The sequence below is a fragment of the Tachyglossus aculeatus genome, chromosome 21 (genome assembly GCF_015852505.1).
Source record: "Tachyglossus aculeatus isolate mTacAcu1 chromosome 21, mTacAcu1.pri, whole genome shotgun sequence".
NCBI lineage: Eukaryota > Metazoa > Chordata > Mammalia > Monotremata > Tachyglossidae > Tachyglossus > Tachyglossus aculeatus.
In genome coordinates this window covers 9,421,506-9,442,231 of record NC_052086.1, presented here as the reverse complement: position 1 = coordinate 9,442,231, position 20,726 = coordinate 9,421,506, and the positions used below count along the sequence as shown (strand labels likewise).

Genomic DNA, 20,726 nt, shown 5'->3' with positions numbered 1-20,726 from the left:
TCAAATCCCAGCTCCGCCAATTGTCAGCTGTGTGACTCTGGGCAAATCACTTCACTTCTCTGGGCCTCAGTTGCCTCATCAGTCAAATGGGGATGAAGACTGTGAGCCCCCCGTGGGACAACCTGATCACCTTGTAGAGAAGCAGCGTGGCTCAGTGGAAAGAGCCTGGGCTTTGGAGTCGGAGGTCATGGGTTCAAATCCCGGCTCTGCCAATTGTCAGCTATGTGACTTTGGGCAAGTCACTTGACTTCTCTGGGCCTCAGTTCCCTCATCTGTAAAATGGGGATTAAGACTGTGAGCCCCCCACCGTGGGACAACTTGATCACCTTGTAACCTCCCCAGCGCTTAGAACAGTGCCTTGCACATAGTAAGCGCTTAATAAATGCCATCATTATTACTATTTTTATTATTAACCTCCCCAGCGCTTAGAACAGTGCTTTGCACATAGTAAGTGCTTAGTAAATGTCATTATTATTATTATTATTATTATTATCATCAGAGTGACATGGCCGCAGCCCGATGTCTTCCAGCCCGGGCCTGTGGGCTGATGGCTAGCTGCGTGGCTGAGCGCACCCCTGACCACTCTCAATCCGCTTCTCTCAGCCCGGATCGATAGACCAATCAATAGCATTTATTATAATGCTACTTCTTAGGCGCTTCCTCTGTGTCTGGTACTATACTAAACACCGAGGTACGTACAACATAATCAGGTGGGGAACGGTCCCTGTCCCACATGGGGCTCATAAATCGGAGGGAGTCAGAGGTCATGGGTTCTAATCCCGGCTCCGCCACTTGTCTGCCGTGTGGCCTTGGGCAAGTCACTTCACTTCTCTGGGCCTCAGTTCCCTCATCTGGAAAAGAGGGATGGAGACTGTAAGCCCCACGTGGGACAACCTGATTACCCTGTATCTCCCCCAGCGCTTAGAACAGTGCTTGGCACATAGTAAGCTCTTAACAAATACCACCATTATTATTATTATTATTTAATCCCCATTTTAAAGGTGAGGAAACAGAGGTGTTGAGAAGTTAAATGGCTGAAGTGGCCAATGAGTCAAACTCTGGTTGAGCGCTTACTGAGTGAAGCACTTGGGAGCAAACCATACAAGGTCCCTGCCCTCCATGAGCTTACAGTTTAGCTGGGGAGAGCGATATTAAAGTAAATTAAAGATAGTGCTGGAGCAGGAGGGAGGGGGAAACTGACCCCGGCCGCTGTTTCTGTCTCTGCCCCACATCATTCTCCATCTCCAGGGATACTTACTGAGCATTTCTGTGGGCAGAGAGCACTGTTCTAGGTGCCTAGGAGAACACCATAGCAACAGGAGCCACCGGGGGAGGAAGGGGAGGGCAGCTGGAGAAGAAGCAGGAGGCCGCCGGGTTCATTCGATCGTATTAATTGAGCGCTTACTGTGTGCAGAGCACTGTACTAAGCGCTTGGGAAGTACAAGCTGGCAACATATAGAGACGGTCCCTACCCAACAGTGGGCTCACAGTTTAGTCACAGTCTGCCGGGTTGGCAGAACCCAGGTCCTGGAGTTTCCGGGAGAGGGAATGTGGTTGGCAGGACGAGTGGTTAGAGCCGAGACCTGGGACTCAGAAGGGCCTGGGTTCTAATCCCGACTCCGCCACTTGTCTGCTGTGTGAGCTTGGGTGAGTCGCCTCGCTTCTCTGGGCCTCAGTCACCTCATCTGTAAGATAGGGACTAAGACCGTGAGCCCCACGTGGGTCATATACAGTGTCCTACCTGATTGGCTTCTGTCGACTCCAGTGCTTAGTACAGTGCCTGGCACATAGTAAGCACTTAACAAATACCATAAAAAAGTGGGAGAGACCAGGAGATGGAAGGAGGATGAGGAGACAGGGGAGCCCTGTGGAGACCTCAGAGAGAGCAAGCTCCCCTACTAGACAGAAAGCTCAGTGAGGGTAGGGAACGTATTCATTCATTGTCATATTTATTGAGCACTTACTGTGTGCAGGGCACTGGACTAAGTGCTCGGGAGAGTCCAATACAGCAATAAAAAGACACATTCCCTGCCCACAATGAGCTTGCAGTCTAGAGTCGGTGTCTACCAACTGTATTGTATTGGACTCTCCCAAGCGCTCAGTCCAGTGGACGGCACACAATAGGCGTTCAATAAATACCGTTGATTGATTGATTGATTGGAGGGGGAGTAGTAAGAATAGTATTAAGCACTCACTGGATGAAGTGCTGGAAAGAGTATGTAGTTGGAATTAGACACGGACCTGTCCCTCTCAAGACTCACAGCCTACAAATAGAGAAGTTCGGGGAGGACTGGAAACTGAGGAAGATAGAGATTTATCAAAATTTAATCAATCAGTGAAATTTATAGAGTGCCTGCTGTGTGCAGAGCACTGTACTGAGCGCTTGAGAGAGTACAATACAACAGAGTTGGAAGAGACGACAATCAATCATATTTATTGAGCGCTTACTGTCTGCAGAGCACTGTACTAAGTGCTTAAATCCCCCGTCCGCGCCCAACTTACAGTCCAGAGGAGGAGCTTAGAGTCTAGCATATGGTCAGAACTATCAGGGTGTCGGCTTCGAGGGCAGAGGCCCGATCTACATCCTCTGTTGAACTCTACTGACCCCCTGAAGAGCGTGAGACCTGCTGGGGACGGGCGCTGTGTCCGCCCTGATTGTATCGCCTCTACCCCAGGGCTCAGCGCCGAACCAGCGGCACCGTTATTATTAGTGAGACGCTGAAGATGGCGGTCAGGGAAGGGGGAAGGGAAGGCCCGGGAGGGTTGTAGAGGGGAGGGGTGGGGAGAGGAGGCCCGCGGCCTCTCCCCAGCCCCGCTCAGGTAACCTCCCGTCGGCCCTCAGGTCAATGGCTTCAACGTGGAGGGGATGCGGCATTCGGAGGTGGTGTCCAGCATCAAGGCCAAAGAGAGCGAGGCCCGGCTTCTAGTGGTCGATCCGGAGACGGACAAGTACTTCAAGGACCTGGGGATCGTCCCCACCGAACACCATCTCAAAGGTGACGTTGTGCGACCCCTCCCTCCCCCTGCCCGCCCCTTCCCCCACCAGGAGAGCCCCCTCCCCACAGTCTGACTTAATAATAATAATAATAATAATAGCATTTATTAAGCGCTTACTATGTGCAGAGCACTATTCTAAGCACTGGGGAGGTTACAAAGTGATCAGGTTGTCCCACGGGGGGCTCACAGCCTTCATCTCCATTTGACAGATAAGGTAACTGAGGCCCCGAGAAGTGAAGTGACTTGCCAAAAGTCACACAGCTGACAGTTGGCAGAGCCGGGATTTGAACCCATGACCTCTGACTCCAAAGCCCGGGCTCTCTCCACTGAGCCACGCTGACTTGTGTTCTTCCCCTTCGCAGGGAGTGATGGCATTTAGAGAAGCAGCGTGGCTCAGTGGGTTCAAATCCACCGATGGTTCAAATGGGTTCAAATCAAATCTTCTAGACTGTGAGCCCACTGTGGGGTAGGGACCGTCTCTATATGTTGCCAACTTGTACTTCCCAAGCGCTTAGTACAGTGCTCTGCACAAAGTAAGTGCTCAATAAATACAACTGAATGAATGAATGAATGAAATCCCGGCTCCGCCAATTGTCAGCTGGGTGATTTGGGGCAAGTCACTTCACTTCTCTGGGCCTCAGTTCCCTCATCTGTCAAATGGGGATTAAGACTGTGAGCCCCCCATGGGACAACTTGATCACCTCGTAACCTCCTCAGCGCTTAGAACAGTGCTTTGCACATAGTAAGCACTTAATAAATGCCATTATTACTATTATTGAGCACTCAGAGTGCAGCTCACTGTACTGAGTGCCAGAGCAAGTTGGACAGTAGCAGTGGCAAGGGCTTTTTACTGGGTGCAGCACACTATACTGAGTGCTGGGGGAAGTACGACAGTAGTAACAGCAGTGGTCCGTATTGAACGCCCACTTGGGCAGCGCACTGTACAAAGTGCAAAACAGGGAAGCGATGGTCGCTGCTCTCGTGGAGTTGGCACTCCTCAGTCTCCAGCTTCTTCTCCGTTTCATTTTCTCTGCTCTCCACTCGGGGCTGGTGACGGGATCCCAGGGGACCCTCCCGCAGATTAGATGTGGTAGGGAGCGGGTGTCCCCTGATAGTTGTAGGGGACGCCCTACAGACCCGGATGATGTCGGATCACCACAGCAGGGACTCCCAACCCGTCGAGACCGTCCACTCTGATCCACCCCCAGGCCGGCGGGTTCAGAGGCAGGGGCTGGCCGGGTGACTCTGGGGGTCCCTGGCTGTGAACCGCGCTCCCCTTCCCCCAAGGCTGTCTAGGGTAGTGTCCATTGGGGTGGGAGTGAGGGGCAGGAAGGGCAGGGCCCCGGTGGGGCGGCTTTTAAAAAGAGCAGGCCCGTCCCTGGTGGTCCCCACCCATCCTTTGAGTCACAGAGGGGCCGGCCTCAAATTCCCCCACTTCCTTCCTTCCAGAAGGTCCCACTGTGGGCCCCGCCTGGAGTTGGGGGGCGCAAGAAGTGGGGTGAGTGGGGGTGGGAGGGTTTCTGTGCCCGCTGGGGACGGGGGCACCACCTGCCCGGCCTGTCGGAGCAGGACATTCTGGGAGGGGGAGCCGGCTGTGGAGAAGCAGAGGGGTTTTCACCACGGGATGGAGGTGGGGGTTGGAGGCCCACTGGTGACACCCCCCCTGTTTCCTCTGCAGGCCCGCTGCCGCCCCCCGTCACTAATGGGACAACCCACAGCCAGGTGAGAACGCCATCCGGAGATGGGGTCAGTGTGGCCCGGCCCGGGCAGGATGGGCAGGGGAGGTAGGGGCCCGTCCCCGGGAGGTCGGTAGCTCTTGGGACCGGCAGGGCTGGAAGGAAGGGCCACGCTCGATCCTCTGTCCGGCCAGGAAAAGGGGCTCCCGTCGGGGCGGGAGGCGGGCGGACACCGGACCAACGGATCTGTGTTTTCCCAGCTCAATGGCAGCTCCACCTACTCCTCCCAAAGTGACCTGCAGAGCCCGGACAAGGACCCTGAGGTAACCGCCGGGGACCCCCTCCCCATTGACAGCCGGGGGGAAGGTGGCCAGGGGCGGGCAGCGGGCACCCCCTCTGGCACGGCCACGGCTCAGTCCAGAGCCCCTCCTCGGGAAGCCGCGTGGCGTAGTCGGGAAGCGGCATGGCGTAGCGGATAAGAGCCCGGGCCTGGGAATGAGAAGGTCATGGGTTCTAATCCCGGCTCCACTGCCTGTCTGCCAGGTGAATGAATGAATGAATGAATAATGGCATTTATTAAGCGCTTACTATGTGCCAAGCACTGTTCTAAGCGCTGGGGAGGTTACAAGGTGATCAGGTTGTCCCACATGGGGCTCACAGTCTTCATCCCCATTTAACAGATGAGGTAACTGAGGCCCAGAGAAGTGAAGTGACTTGGGCAAGTCACCTCACTTCTCTGGGCCTCGGTGACCTCACCTATTAAATGGGGATTAATGATATTAATAAAAATTATGGTATCTGTTAAGCTCTTATAATGTGCCAGGCACTGTTCTAAGCCCTGGGGTAGATACAAGGTGATCAGGTTGTCCCACGGGGGGCTCACCATCTCGATCCCCATTTTACAGATGAGGGAACTGAGGCACAGAGAAGTGAAGTGACTCGCCTAAGGTCACACAGAAGACATGTGGCCGAGCTGGGACTTCTCCCAAACCCGTGCTGTTGCCGCTAGACTAGGCTGATTGAAGACTGTGAGCCCCATGTGGGACAGGGACCGTGTCTAATGTGGGACGGGGACCAGGGAGTCTAATAACGGATGATACCATGGTATTTGTAAAGTGTTTACTATGTGGCAAGCGCTGTATGAAGTGCCGGGGGCGATACAGGAGAGTCAGGTCAGACCCACGGCCTAAGTAGGAGGGAGAAACAGTATTAAATCCCCGTTTTCCAGATGAGGTGACTGAGGCCCAGAGACGTGAAGTGACTTGCCCTAGGTCACACAGCGGACAAGTGGCGGAGCCGGGATTAGAAACCGGGTCCTTCTGACTCCCGGGGCCGGGCTCTTCCCACCAGGCCACGCCGCTTCTCACGAGAGTGGTCGGGTGGTGGGATTTCCGAGTCGGTGAGGTCGGAAATTGTGCCGTGAGTAGAGCTGACGAGATGGAGTGTGTGGCCAACTTGGGGAGCTACAATGGAGCAGGAGGTCAGTGGAGGAACACGGATTTTAACAGTGGAGGATGGAGAGGAGGAGGAGAAGGAGGAGGAAGAGGGAAGATGGGAAGCCTGCAGGAGTCAGGCTGGAAGCAGCAGCGTGTGAGGTGCGGGTACAGTTGTATGCTATTAAAAAAAAAACTTAACGGTAGTTGTCGAGTGCTTACTCTGTGCCAGGCACTGTACTGAGCACTGAGGTAGATAGAAATTAATCAGGCTGGATGCAATCCGTGTCCCACCTGGGGCTCACGGTCTTAATCCCCATTTTACAGATGAGGGAACCGAGGCACAGAGAAGGGAAGTGACTTGCCCGAGGTCGAACAGCAGACGAGCGGCAGGAGCCGGGATTAGAACCTAGGTCCTTAATAATGACGGTGGCATTTGTTAAGCACTTACTATGTGCAAAGCACTGTTCTAAGCACTGGGGGGGATACGACGTGATCAGGTTGTCCCACGGGGGGGCTCACAGTCTTCATCCCCATTTTACATGAGGCTCAGAGAAGTGAAGTGACTTGCCCAAGGTCACCCAGCAGACGTGTGGAGGAGCCGGGATTAGAAGCCATGACCTCTGGCTCTTTCCACTGAGCCACGCTGCTTCTCAAATCCTTCTGACTTCCAAGCCCGGGCTGTAGCCGGGCCCACCACCCCCCTTCACCGCAGCCCCTCTCATCCCTCTCCACCCTCAGGACGGCGACGCGGGGAAGAGGGACCCCTTCCGGGAGAGCGGCCTGCACTTGAGCCCCACCGCGGCCGAGGCCAAGGAGAAGGCCCGGGCCCAGCGGGTGAACAGACGAGCCCCTCAGATGGATTGGAACAAGAAGCGGGAGATCTTCAGTAACTTCTGAGTGCCGCCGTGCCCCCCGCCCCCGCCGCCCCCTCCTCGTGATCCCGGGCCCCCGCGGACCACCACGGCTGCGGGCCTGAGCCCCCACGCGCTCAGTGTCCACGTGCCCTCCGCCCCTGCCACCCCCAACCCACGATTCTGGGCCCTCAGGGACCATCACGGCTGCAGGCCGGAGACCCCGTGTGCTCTGTGTCCACGCGCCCCGCCACCCTGACCCCCTGATTCTGGCTACCGTGGATCACCGCGGCTGCAGGCCAGAGCCCGTTCCCCTAAAGCCACGATCCTGGGTCCCTGGGACCGCCACAGTGGCAGTGTCCTCGCGCCCTCCCCTACCTCCGGGCACCGCGCCGAGGTCCGGGCTGAGGGCGCTCAGCTTTTTCCAGGGGCAATTTGGGGGTTCGGCCCTCTCAGGCCAGCATCCCCCCGCCCGCCCGTCCCCCTGTGCTCCGGGGAGGCATGCAGTGGGGCGGGGCGGGCTGGAATAGAGAGTCCTCGAGGTCACGTCACCTGGTCCCCAGCCTGCTTGGGGGGGGAGCTGCCCCCAACCCTCCGCGGAGAGACTCCCCCCACCTGCTCTGCTGACCCTGTCTGTCCGACTGAGGGGGATTATGACCTTTCTCCCCCTTGTCTCCCTTCTGGGGAAGGATCCGATCCCGTCCACATTTGTTTCCTCCCCCAGCAGGGATTCTGGCTATGCTGCTATCCTACCAGGATGCAATAAAGCCCCCTCCCCTGGTCAGTCTTCCCTCCCTCCCCCTCCCCTCCAGGGGCTCCCAGACTCTCTGGCAGGGAGAGTCACTGGTCCATTAACCCCTCAGCCACCAGCCCCCCCACCCAACCCTGGGGTTGAGATGAAGTAGGGGGAGGGGGCTGCATTCTGGGCTCTGCTCCCCGTCAGCCCCCGTCCATATCCAGAGTTGGGGTTGGGGCGGCTGAGGAGGGGGCCAACCCCTGCTCTTTTTTATTTTGCCTCTCCCCGCTTGGGCTGGCCTCTCTGCCCTCCCCTCTGGGGCACGGAGAAAAATCATTTCTCCCAGGCTGTGGGGAAGGGGAACTTAGTCCTCGGGGCCGCCGGCCAGGGCGGCCAATCCTGGTGATGTTTCAGATGTCTGGGTTTCCTCAAGTGTTTCTAGGGCCCCGCTCCTCCTGCCCCTCTGAGTAGCCCCATTCCGGCTCAGGCTCGTATGCAGACAGTGGATTCTGGGAGCCGGGCTGCGGTGGGAGAGGCCGTGCGAGTGCCACTCTGATGGGCGAGATAGGATGGGGGCGGCCGGGCCTACCCTTAGGCTGCCCCTGGCAGAAGAAGAAGAGTCGGAGCTGGCCCCGGGCAGGTTCGGGGAAGGAATGGCTAGGGGGGTGTGGGGAGACTGGCTGGACTGGAGCTAGCGAGAAGGCCTGTATCAGAGAGTGGGGGACCCTCAGGGAGTGCAGAGGGACACCCCCCCACCGCCACGCAGAGGGGCTGCCGATCCGCCGGAATGGCTGGGCCGTGCTCCGTGCCCCCCACCCCGCTCTTCTCCCCGTCCCTGCCTCTCCCTGCGTAGCCGGCAGGAATAACTCCTGCTTCCGCACATTTAACATGAAAACCACCGCCCCTGTAGAGCTCTCTGCCTTGTAAAAACGATGTATAATGACTGTAGCGCTGACCATAAACTTGGATTGCCATGAGCAGCGGCAGGGTCTGCCACAGGGCCGTTATTTCACAGAGAGGGTGGGTATGGACGGCGATGGGGAGGGGTGCCCTTTGCCCGGCTGGCTGCCGTGGCGGTCTGGAGTCCGTCCGGTTCGGCCCCGGCAACCCTGGCGTCCGGTATTTCGATTTCCGGTGCTCGGCCTCCCGCAGCCAAGTGCTATGGTCCAGACGCGGAAGGGGGTCGAGGGAACGGGGCGGGGGATGGCCAGGGGTCCTCCGGATTTCTGTGATGGTTGGCGATTGACGTCGTGATGTGTGTGACATCCCACGGCCGTGGGGACGCTTGGGGCTACTGGTGGCCATGGCTGCCAGGTCTGGCCCGCCTGCCTGGGGAGACTGAGCCCCGGGGGCGAGGGGCCTCTGGGGCATGGTGATCTCTGGTGAACCGGAGGCTTGAAGGCTCCGGGGGCCGGCTATCTGAGGGCCCGGGTCATGGTGCTGGGCCTGAACTGGGGTGCTGCAAACGGTAGCCCAATCCTCCGCCACCTTTGGCCGCTCACGCTGGCAAGGTGGATCGCCCCGGCCTTACCCCTGCCCAAAAAGTGCCAGGTGGCTTGAAGTTCCCCTTGACACCCTTGACCGTGGCTCAAAGTTCCAGACTTTATTAACCATTTGGGAACAGGCCCAGGCCGTGGGTAGGAGGCAGCCTCCCCCGGCCCCGGCGGGGCTGCTGTGATGTCTACGGGTCCGGGGCCGGCCCGAGTCCCACCCGCCGCTCCGGCCACTCGAGGAGGAAGGAGGTGAGCCCAGCCCCTGGCCCGGAAATAGGCCAGGCCCGGGCTGGAGCCAGGGGCGGCAGCCAGAACCCCCTGCCGCTTCCGCGGGCTGCGGCCCGGCCCCTCCCTTCACGAATCCTGGGCGGCGGGGCAGAGGGGGCGGTTGAGGCAGTTGGCACAGCGAGGGTGGCGGGGCAGGCACACTTGCTGACCGAAGCCCACAAACAGCCAGTTAATTTCGCTCCACAGCTCCCTGGGGAGAGGAAGAGGCGACGGGTCGGATCGGGCTCCAATCCGGCTGCCCCTGCTCGCTGGCTCGCCCTGGCAGCCGCCGAGTCCCACAGATCGGAAATGGCACCTCGGGGCCCGGGAGGAGGGCCGTGGTGACTCGGGGGCGAAGGCGGGGGGTACTGGGGATGCCCGGGGACCCGTCCTCCACTCTGCACGCTTCTGCAGAGAATCTTAACAATGCCATCGTGTGACGTAGCTCTGGGTGGGCAGAGGGAATTCGCCGGGGCTGCCTAAGGCCTTCCTTGCCCACCCCACCTTGATCCTCCCTCCTCCCAAGCCCACCCCCGGGGGTGTCCGCGGGGTCATCGGGGAGCCGTCCCCCCGCCTCCGCTTCACCTCGGCAGCCAGTCCTCCAGGGCAGCTCGCGTCTGCTCGGGGCTCTTGGTCACCGTCTTGGTCCACTGGAGTCTGTTGGCTATCCTGTGCACGTGAGTGTCCACCGCTGCGGCAGGAGAAAGCAACAGCGGGGTCGGAAAGGGCCCGGGGCTCCCAGACGGACGGGGCAGGGGGCAGAGAGTTGGCAGAGTGCCCCTCATGCCTTCCCCCCATCTCGTGACCCCGGCTTGGCCGGGCCGGAGCCGAGACAGGAACGGTCCCGTTGATAGCCCTGAATCCAATACCGTCGTTCTCAGGGACGGAGCTGGGGCATGAAGTCTGAAATCCCATCTCCTCCAAGAGCCTCGGGCCTAATTTCTCATCTCCTCATGTGACAGTTCCCACCTCCCGCGTCAGCCGTCCTGTACCGGCCAAGCAGTTCAGGACTGACAACCCCCGTGGCACTCGTGTACGGATCTTCAGGTACTTCGTCGCTTTCTCCTACTTGCACCGTCCAAGTTCGTTCATTCATTCGATCGATCGTATTTACTGAACTCTCCGCTAGACTGGAAACTTCGGCGCTTAGTACAGTGCTCGGCCTTACGGAGGAAGTCAGTAAATACAACTGACCGAAACCACCCGGCTCCACGCCCTCTAGGACGCTGGCAAGTGGCCCTGTGCTTAGTGAATGGTGAGCGCTTAATAAATTCCACCCTTATTATGATTTTTAAAGATAGCATTTGCCAAGTGCTTACTATGCGCCAAGCACTGTTCAAAGCTCTGGGATACATGATAATCAGGATGGACACGGTCTGGACGCAGTCCTTGCCGTGGGGCTCACAGTCTAAGTAGAAGGGAGTAGGGTTAAATCTTCATTTTACAAATTAACTGAGGCCCAGAGCAGTGAAATGCCCTACCCGTGGTCACCCAGCAGGCAAGTGGCAGTCGGAATTAGAATCCAGGTCCTTTGACTCCCAAGGCGGGACTCTCTCCATTAGGCCACACTGATTATAATTATTATTACCATTAATAATAATAATAATGCTGTTTGTTAAGCGCTTACTGTGTGCCAAGCGCTGTATTAAGTGCTGGGTTGGATACAGGCAGATCAGGTTGGACACAGTCCCTGTCCCACGTGGGACTCCCAGTCTCAATCCCCATTTTCCGGATGAGGGAACCGAGGCCCAGAGAAGTGAAGTGATTTGCCCAACGTCACAGAGCAGACCAGTGGCGGAGCCGGGATTAGAACCCACAACCTTCTGACTCCCAGGCTCGGGCTCTATAATTATAATGATGGCATTTTTTAAGCGCTTACTATGTGCAAGGCACTGTTCTAAGAGCTGGGGAGGTTACAAGGTGATCAGGGTGTCCCACAGGGGGCTCAAAGTCTTAATCCCCATTTTACAGATGAGGGAACTGAGGTGCAGAGAAGTGAAGTGACTTTGCCCAAAGTCCCACAGCTGACAGTTGGCGGAGCCGGAATTTGAACCCATGACCTCTGACTCCAAATCAATCAATCAATCAATCAATCGTATTTATTGAGCGCTTACTATGTGCAGAGCACTGTACTAAGCGCTTGGGAAGTACAAATTGGCATCACATAGAGACAGTCCCTACCCGATAGTGGGCTCACAGTCTAAAAGGGGGAGACAGAGAACAGAACCAAACATACCAACAAAATAAAATAAGTAGGATAGAAATGTACAAGTAAAATAAATAAATAAATAAATAAACAGAGTAATAAATATGTACAACCATATATACATATATACAGGTGCTGTGGGGAGGGGAAGGCGGTAAGGCGGGGGGATGGAGAGGGGGACGAGGGGGAGAGGAAAGAAGGGGCTCAATCTGGGAAGGCCTCCTGGAGGAGGTGAGCTCTCAGGAGGGCCTTGAAGGGAGGAAGAGAGCTAGCTTGGCGGATGGGCAGAGGGAGGGCATTCCAGGCCCGGGGGATGACGTGGGCCGGGGGTCGATGGCGGGACAGGCGAGAGCGAGGTACAGTGAGGAGATTAGTGGTGGAGGAGCGGAGGGTGCGGGCTGGGCAGTAGAAGGAGAGAAGGGAGGTGAGGTAGGAGGGGGCGAGGTGATGGAGAGCCTTGAAGCCCAGGGTGAGGAGTTTCTGCCTGATGCGCAGATTGATCGGTAGCCATTGGAGGTTTTTGAGGAGGGGAGTGATATGTCCAGAGCGTTTCTGGACAAAGATAATCCGGGCAGCAGCATGAAGTATGGATTGAAGTGGAGAGAGACACGAGGATGGGAGATCAGAGAGAAGGCTAGTGCAGTAGTCCAGACGGGATAGGATGAGAGCTTGAATTAGCAGGGTAGCGGTTTGGATGGAGAGGAAAGGGCGGATCTTGGCCCGGGCTCTTTCCACTGAGCCACGCTGCTGCCTTCCCCAATGTCCCACCTGCCCGTAATCATAGATTTTGACCATGTTCTTTTAGGGGCTGTACGGGCAGGGCCAATTTTGGCTTGTTTTTACAGTTGGCCGGCATCCCTGCGCATTCCCCCACTACAGCCCCCTTCCTCCCCAGCACACGGCTCCAGGCACGAGGCTCGGGGCCCGGAGAAGGTCGTCGGACCTGGCCAGAGTCCGGCCAGCGGTGGCCGTCGCTTTTTTTTTTTAAATGGCACTTATTAAGCGCTTACTACAAGCAAAGCACTGTTCTAAGCGTTGGGGAGGTTACAAGGTAATCAGGTTGTCCCACAGTCTTAATCCCCATTTTACAGATGAGGTCACTGAGGCCCAGAGAAGTGAAGTGGCTTGCCCAGAGTCACACGGCTGACAATTGGCGGAGCGGGGATTTGAACCCATGATCTCTGGCTCCAAAGCCCGGGCTCTTTCCACTGAGCCACGCTGCTTCTCATCGCTTGATGAAACAAAACCCTCCGGCGATGGGGAGAGCGTAATTGAATCGATCGGGCCTGGAACTGCTATTCATTTGGTCCGCCCAGCTCGCCGCCGCTGCCGCCGCCGAGCTACTCAAAGCGATATTAATTATTCACTCCCGGGGGGCCCGGCCTCACTGCCTCCGCTGCCCAATCCATTCGGTGGGGGGGGAAGGGGGGGCACAGTTGTCCCTGAGGCTTCTGGGGCCCGCAGGCCCAGCAGACACCTAAGTGCCAGTCCGTGGCACCTTGGCCACAGTCTAGAAACGAACACCACAATTATTATTACCACTCTATCCAAATCTTTATACTCCGTGGCTTCCTTTACCGGTTACTGACTTTAACGTCCACCTGCCACAAAGGACAGTAATAATAATAATAATAATAATGATGGTATTTATTAAGCGCTTACTATGTGCAAAGCACTGTTCTAAGCGCTGGGGAGGTTATAAGGTGATCAGGTTGCCCCACATAGGGCTCACAGCCTTAATCCCCATTTTACAGATGAGGGAACTGAGGCAAAGAGAAATGAAGTGACTTGCCCAAAGTCACACAGCTGACAAGTGGCGGAGCTGGGATTTGAACCCAGGACCTCTGACTCCAAAGCCCGGGCTCTTTCCACTGAGCCACGCTGCTGCCTTCCCCAATTTCCCACCTGCCTGTAATCATAGATTTTGACCGTGTTCTTTTAGGGGCTTTACAGGCAGGGCCAATTTTGGCTTGTTTTTACGGTTGGTCGGCATCCCAGGACCTCTGACTCCAAAGCCCGGGCTCTTTCCACTAAGCCACGCTACAGTAAGCTCCCTGAGGACAGGGATGGTGTCTAGGCATGGGATAAAGGCTCAAAATCCACCACTGATTGACCAGTTGGGTCTCCGACTCCCGCTCCGCAGGGGGATCCATCTACTGGACCACACTGCCTCTCCCGGGGTGGTCTTCTCCCCCACGGTCCGGCGCTGAGAGGATCCCTTGGGGAGGGACAACCCGGGACATTCAGTCCCGGACTTGCCGAAGAGCAGCCCCTCCGGCCCACCCAGCGGCCCCCTGAAGCTCATTACGGTGCTGTGTGACCTTGGGTCAGTCCCTTCACTTCTCTTTGCCTCAGTTACCTCATCTGTAAAATGGGGATTAAGACTGTGATTCCCATGCGGGACAGGGACCGTGTCCACCCCAATCTGCTTATATCCAAGCCAGCACTTTGTAAACCTCCTGGCACATAGGAAGCACGTAACAGATACCACCATTATTATTGTTATCAATCAATCAATCAATCGTATTTACTGAGTGCTTACTGTGTGCAGAGCACTGTACTAAGTGCTTGGGAAGTACAAGTTGGCAACATATAGAGACAGTCCCTACCCAACAGTGGGCTCACAGTCTAAAAGGGGGAGACAGAGAACAAAACCAAACATACTAACAAAATAAAATAAATAGGATAGATATGTACAAGTAAAATAAATAGAGTAATAAATATGTACAAACATATATATATACAGGTGCTGTGGGGAAGGGAAGGAGGGAAGATGGGGGGGATGGAGAGGGGGACGAGTGGGAGAGGAAGGAAGGGGCTCAGTCTGGGAAGGCCTCCTTATCAGTCGCATTATCATGGTAGTAGTAGTAGGGAACGTGTCTGCTAATTCTGTTGTACTGGACTTTCCCAAGCGCTTAATACAGTGCCCTGCACAGGGTCGGCGCTCAGAAATACGATCGATCGAATCACACTTTGCTCACCATGGGAAGCCAGCTCCGGGCCTCCGCCCAAGACAGAGTCCTTCCCCCTCTCTCCAGTTCCTCCCCTCGTAAACAGGAAACTCCATTTCCTCCCAAGCCGAAGCCCGCCGGGCCGGGCCGGGTCGGCCCCGGGGAGGGCAGGGAGACTCGGGAGGAGGGGAGTCCGGCCATCTGACCCCCGCGAGACAGCATCCTCCTGGAGTAGCCAATCACTCACTTACACCCCAGCCGGCAGTGTGACCTAGTGGAAAGAGCTTGGGTCTGGGACCTGGGTTCTCATCCCGGCCCCACCATCTGCCTTCTGTGTGTCCTTGGGAAAGTCGCTTCACTTCTCTGGGCCTCAGTTTCCTCATCGGTAAAACAGGGATTCGATACCGGCTCTCCCTTCTACTTAGGCTGGGAGTCCCGTGAGGGATGGGCACTGCGTCCGACATGATGAACTTGTCAACCCCAGCGCCACTGTGGGCGGGGAATGTGTCTGTTTGCTGTTACACTGTACTCTTCCAAGCGCTCAGTACAGTGCTCTGCACACAGTAAGCGCTCAATAAGTCCGATTAATGGGGTGGAGGGGGGCAGGCCGGTGTGGCAGGGGCTCCCCCACAGCACTAGGGTGGTCTCGCTGTTCTTGTCCATCGCTTTCTGCGACGGGCTGAGCACTGGATCACGGCCGGGAACTATTCCCCGGCCCAGATGAGGCCCGCCGTCCACGGGGGAGGGACAGCAGGGGGTCTGATCCCCATTGCCCAGGTGAGGGAACCGAGGCCCATAGAGGGGTGAAGTCATTTACTCAGGGTCGTCCAACGGGCCCGGGTCTCCCGTCTCCCAGCCCGCCGCTCTCACCGTTGGGCCACGCTGCCCAGGTCCGTGGCCAGAGCCGGCCGGGATGCCCGGGATGCCGAGAGCCAGGACTCCTGCTTGCCCTTGGACCCACCGGTCTGCAGGAAACTGGAGACCCAGCGGGCCCTCCCCAAGCCCCAGCCTGGGCAGAGCATCTCCGCCCAGAACACCCCGCCCTCCCCCCGGTCCCCGGACTTACCGATGCCAGACACGGCGCCCCAGGCGATGGCCATGGCCAGGTGGGCCATCTTGGGTCCGACCCCGGGCAGCTGCAGCAGGCCGGCCACACTGGCCGGGATGTCCCCCCGGTACCGGTCCTTCAGGATGGCCGTCGTCTGCTTGATGAACCGGACTTTGCTCTGCAGAGCCCCGGCCCGGTCAGCGCTCGGCCGGGCCTGGCGACGCCCACGGGGACGCCCACCTCCCGGGGGTGGGCAGAGGGGCACGGTTGGGTGTCCTTTTACGTGAAGTAGGGTAACCTAGGCGAGCCAACGGGGGGGAGGGGGGGTAGTGACCCCTTATCCAGCCCGGGTGTCCCAACATGGAGAACGGGATTCCCGCCCCGGCATGCCTCATTTGTTCCCATTAGCCAGGGGTGGGGGGAAACGCGGCCCCCCTTAATCCTCCCCTACAAGACCCTCGGATGATCCGGGAATAGGAATTCGGCCCCAGAGTGAAAGTTGTTTCCGTTCCCCTTTTCCTCCTCTCCCAGAGTCTCTTCCTCCTCCTTCTCCTCTTCCCCCTCCTCCATCTGGAAGCCCGACCTACCCTAGGAGTCCCACGTGGAGCCGGGACTGTGTCAACCTCTAGACTGTAACCTCGTTGTGGGCAGGGAATGTGTCTGTATATTGTTGTATTCTTCTCTCCCAAGCTCTAGCCCAGTGCTCTGCACACTGTACTTTTACGTCTCACAAGCCCGGACAGTGCTTGTGTCTCAGTGCTCTGCACACAGTCAGCGCTCAATAAATACGACCGCACCCAATGAGAACGGTGCTTGGCACCTGGTAAGCACTTCACAAATGCCGTTATTATTATCTCGCATCTATCCCAGTGTTTAGCACAGCGCTCGGCGGATGGGAAAAGAGCTTGACAAACGGTGCGGTTGTCACCCCGGTGACATCGTGGGGCCAGCGCTCACCTTCCAGAAGCCCACGGGGTAGATGAGCCGGCCCAGCGTGGTGTCGTCCATCCGCAGGACGCTGTCCACGCTCAGGCCGTGGGCCTGGAGTCGCTGCATGGCTCCCGCGGTTATGTGGTCCTTGGTCTGGCTGGACAGCATCAGCGACAGCAGCACTTGGTATCGCTGCACCTGGGGTGGGGCGGGCGGGGGGACCGCGCTGGGCTGGGGACCCCACAGGAGTCCCCGCCCCGGGCCCTCCCGGCAGCGCTCAGTGCAGTGCTTTGAGCTCAGTGAATATGCTGACCGACCCATGGGTTGCCCACAACGCTGCTAGACGCTCAGGCGGACAGGAACCAGTGGACCTCTCCCGCCCACGTCCTCCCTCCTCACATCCGCCCAACAATCACTCTTCCCCCCTTCAAGGCCCTCCGGAAGGCTCACCTCCTCCAAGAGGCCTTCCCAGACTAAGCCTCCCTTTTCCTCGGCTCCCCCTCCCCTCCGCGTCGCCCCGACTCGCTCCCTTTGCTCCGCTCTAGACGACATCGAGGTCCGGTGAGAAGGTTACCATTAAAGGAGCAGAGTGTGTGGGCTCGGTTGGAGTAGGGAGGTGAGGTGGGAGAGGGCGAGGTGACGGAAAGCTTTATGACCGATGGTGAGGGGTTTTTGTTTGACGCGGAGGTGGGTGGGCAACCGCTGGAGGGTCTGGAGGAGTGGGGAAACGTGTCCTGAACGTTTCCGTAGAAAAATGATAGGGCAGGAGAGCGAAGCGTGGACTGGAGTGGGGAGAGGCGGGAGGCCCGGAGGTCAGCAAGGAGGCCGACGTGGTAATCGTGGCAGGAATGGATAGGTGATCGTTTTAACGCGGTAGCAGTCTGGATGGAGAGGAAAAGGCCGATTTTAGCCATGGCGTGAAGGGGGAAGCGACGGGATTTAGTGACGGATCAAATACGTGGGTTGAATGAGAGACAGGAGTTAGGGATAACGGCAAGGTTACGGGCTTGTGACACAGGAAGGTGGTGCCATCCACAGGGAAAGTCACGGGGGAGGACAGGGTTTGGGGGGGAAGATAAAGAGTTCTGTTTTGGACATGTTAAGTTTGAGGTGACGGGAGGACATCCAAGTAGAGACGTCCTGAAGGCAGGAGGAAATGTGAGGCTGCAGAGAGGGCGAGGGATCGGGGCCGGAGACGTAGATTTGGGTGCCATCCGCATAGAGGTGGTAGTTGAATACACGGGAGCCCTTGGAGGGCGGAACCTTCTAGAGTGTCAGCCCCCGGAGGGCAGGGTCCTGCCCCTCTCCCCGCAGAGCTCGGTGCGGCGTTGTGCCCGCACGGGACCGTAGCTTTACCTCCGGAGGGGCATCCCGGTCGAAACACTGCCCGGCCCCCAGCTGGTCCACGGGGGCGTCTCTGCTCTCCCTCATGTCCCGGATGTTGTCCAGGTGCCGTCTCCAGGCTGGGGGTTCCCACGGGGGGTCCCCGGGGGGGCCGGGCCCCGCCGCCTCAACGCCGCTTGCGGCCGAGGGCTCGTAGCAGATCTTGAGGTTCCCCGCTGTTCGCCGCCGCCGCTGCCCTTTCAGGGGCCGGACCTGGGCTCCTCCGGCGGGGACCACTGCAAAAGGGCTCGTTTCAGGGGGCGTCTACCACCCCTACCCCCCAGTTGACCTCGGTCGAGGACAGTTGGACCCTCGCCGCCGGACAGAGCCGGAATTCACCTGTCTGGGCCCTCCGGGCCCCGAGGACGGCTCCAACTGGGGTCAGCACCCCACAAAATAATAATAACCGCGGTATTGTTAAGCGCTCACTATGTGCCGGGCACTGTACTAAGCCCCGGGGCGGATACAAGCAAATCGGGCTGGACGCAGTCCCCGTCCCACGTCCCCGTCCCACGTGGGGCTCACCGCCTCAATCCCCATTTTCCAGACTGAGGTAACCGAGGCCCAGAGAAGTGAAGTGACGTGCCTGAGGTCACCCAGCAGACAAGTGGCGGGGCCGGGATTAGAACCCATGACCACCTGCTGTGTGACTTTGGGCAAGTCGCTTAACCTCTCTGTGCCTCAGTTACCTCATCTGTCAAAAGGGGATTAAAACTGTGAGCCCCCCGTGGGATGACGTGATCGCCTTGTAACCTCCCCCAGCGCTTAGAACAGTGCTTTGCACATAGTAAGCGCGTCAGAGGTCACGGGTTCAAATCCCAGCTCTGCCAATTGTCAGCTGGGTGACTTTGGGCAAGTCGCTTAACTTCTCTGTGCCTCAGTTCCCGCATCTGTAAAATGGGGGTTAAGACTGTGAGTCCCCCCGGGGGACAACCTGATCACCTTGTAACCTCCCCAGTGCTTAGAACAGGGCTTTGCACATAGTAAGCGCTTAATAAATGCCATCATTATTATTATTAAAATGGGGGTGAAGACTATGAGCCCCCCGTGGGACAACCTGATCACCTTGTAACCTCCCCAGCGCTTAGAACAGTGCTTCGCACATAGTAAGCACTCAATAAATGCCATTATTATTGTTACAGATGAGGGAACTGAGGCCTAGAGACTGCTGGATCACCGTGTACCGACTGTACTGTATTTTTCTTGTTCTTTGCGCAGTGCTCTGCACACAGTAGGAGCTCAACAAACACGACTGCTTGATTGGGCATTCATTCAATCGTATTTATTGAGCGCTTACTGTGTGCAGAGCACTGCACTAAGCGCTTGGGAAGTACAGGTTGGCAACATACAGAGCCGGTCCCTACCCAACACGGGGCTCATTCATTCATTCAATCGTATTTATTGAGCGCTTACTGTGTGCAGAGCACTGCACTAAGCGCTTGGGAAGTGCAAGTTGGCAACATCTAGAGGCGGTCCCTACCCGACAGCAGGCTCACAGTCTTGAAGGGGGAGGCAGACAACAAAACAAAACACGTGGCTCAGTGGAAAGAGCCCGGGCTTTGGAGTCAGAGGGCATGGGTTCGAATCCCGGCTCCACCACATGTCTGCTGTGTGACCTTGGGCAAGTCACCTAACTTCTCTGAGCCTCAGTTACCTTGTCTGTAAAATGGGGATTAAGACTGTGAGCCCCACATGGGACAACCTGATCACCTTGTATCCCCCCCAGCGCTTAGAACAGTGCTTTGCACATAGTAAGCGCTTAACAAACGCCATCATCATCATTATTATTATATTATTATATAATATTATTATATTATATTATGTATATTATATTTATTATATATAACATTACGTTATTATATTATTATATGTGTATATATGTTTGTACATATTCTTTACTCTATTTATTTATTTTATTTGTACATATCTATTCTATTTATTTTATTTTGTTAGTATGTTTGGTTTTGTTCTCCGTCTCCCCCTTTTAGACTGCGAGCCCACTGTTGGGTAGGGCCTGTCTCTATATGTTGCCAATTTGTACTTCCCAAGCGCTTAGTCCAGTGCTCTGCACACAGTAAGCGCTCAATAAATACGACTGATGATGATGATGATGATTATTAACAAAATAAAATAAATAGAATAAATACGTACAAATAAAATAAACAGAGTAATAAATACGGACAAACGTATATACAGGTGCTGTGGGGAGGGGGACGCTCCCTAGCGCTTAGGGACCGTCTCTCTATGTTGCCGACTTGGACTTCCCAAGCGCTTAGTACAGTGCTCTGCACCCAGTAAGCGCTCAGTAAGTACGATTGGATGAATGCTGGGGGCGCTACCTGCAGCGGGCTGGGTCCCCGCGTCCTCCGCCCGCCCGGGCCTGCGCCTCATGCTGCGGGTCACCGCCCCGCGCCCCGCCGCCGCGCTCATCAAGTAGCCGCTGGGAGTCAACTACAGCCCTCCGGGGGGCCCCGGGGACTACGACTCCCGGCAGCCTCCGCGGCTAGAAACAAGGGCGCGGACTACGGCTCCCGGCAGCCTCCGCGGCGAGCCAGACAGACGGGCGGCGGACTACGACTCCCGGCAGCCTCCGCGGCGAGCCAGACAGACGGGCGGCGGACTACGACTCCCGGCATCCCCCGCGGCCCCCTGAGGCGCGGGAACGTCCAACTTCCGGCAGCGCCTCAGGCCGCCATGACGGTCCTGAGGGCCCCGACGAACAGGGCGTTCATTCGTCCCGTCGTATTTATTG

The 20,726-nt window shown here is 57.1% G+C and overlaps 2 protein-coding genes across 2 annotated transcripts in view; one reads left to right on the top strand and one right to left on the bottom strand.

Moving 5' to 3' along the window:
- Positions 1 to 8,676, top strand: part of SLC9A3R2 (SLC9A3 regulator 2) — a 58,603-nt gene extending 49,927 nt beyond the window's left edge. Inside the window, exons 4-7 of the mRNA XM_038762854.1 lie at positions 2,843 to 2,996; positions 4,676 to 4,719; positions 4,934 to 4,996; positions 6,848 to 8,676. Of these exons, the coding sequence (XP_038618782.1) occupies positions 2,843 to 2,996; positions 4,676 to 4,719; positions 4,934 to 4,996; positions 6,848 to 7,006 (420 nt within the window). The 3' untranslated portion in view covers positions 7,007 to 8,676. The remainder of the gene's footprint in view (positions 1 to 2,842; positions 2,997 to 4,675; positions 4,720 to 4,933; positions 4,997 to 6,847) is intronic.
- A 431-nt stretch (positions 8,677 to 9,107) lies between these two features.
- NTHL1 (nth like DNA glycosylase 1) lies at positions 9,108 to 20,419 on the bottom strand. The gene is made up of 6 exons (XM_038762855.1): positions 20,314 to 20,419; positions 17,948 to 18,210; positions 16,619 to 16,789; positions 15,680 to 15,839; positions 10,042 to 10,147; positions 9,108 to 9,667 (listed from the first exon to the last, which is right to left on the bottom strand). The coding sequence occupies exons 1-6, from the start codon at positions 20,402 to 20,404 to the stop codon at positions 9,544 to 9,546; spliced, it is 915 nt and encodes a 304-aa protein (XP_038618783.1). The 5' UTR covers positions 20,405 to 20,419; the 3' UTR covers positions 9,108 to 9,543.
- Between the last annotated feature and the right edge of the window lie 307 nt (positions 20,420 to 20,726).

Bases quoted from the DNA above. Each gene is read 5' to 3' on its own strand.
- NTHL1 (XM_038762855.1), bottom strand. From the start codon at position 20,404: ATGAGCGCGGCGGCGGGGCGCGGGGCGGTGACCCGCAGCATGAGGCGC. The intron at 18,211-20,313 runs GTAGCGCCCCCA...GCCCTTTTGCAG, and splicing joins GGGGACCCAGCCCGCTGCAG to TGGTCCCCGCCGGAGGAGCC. The intron at 9,668-10,041 runs GTGAAGCGGAGG...TCCTCTCCCCAG, and splicing joins CTGGAGGACTGGCTGCCGAG to GGAGCTGTGGAGCGAAATTA.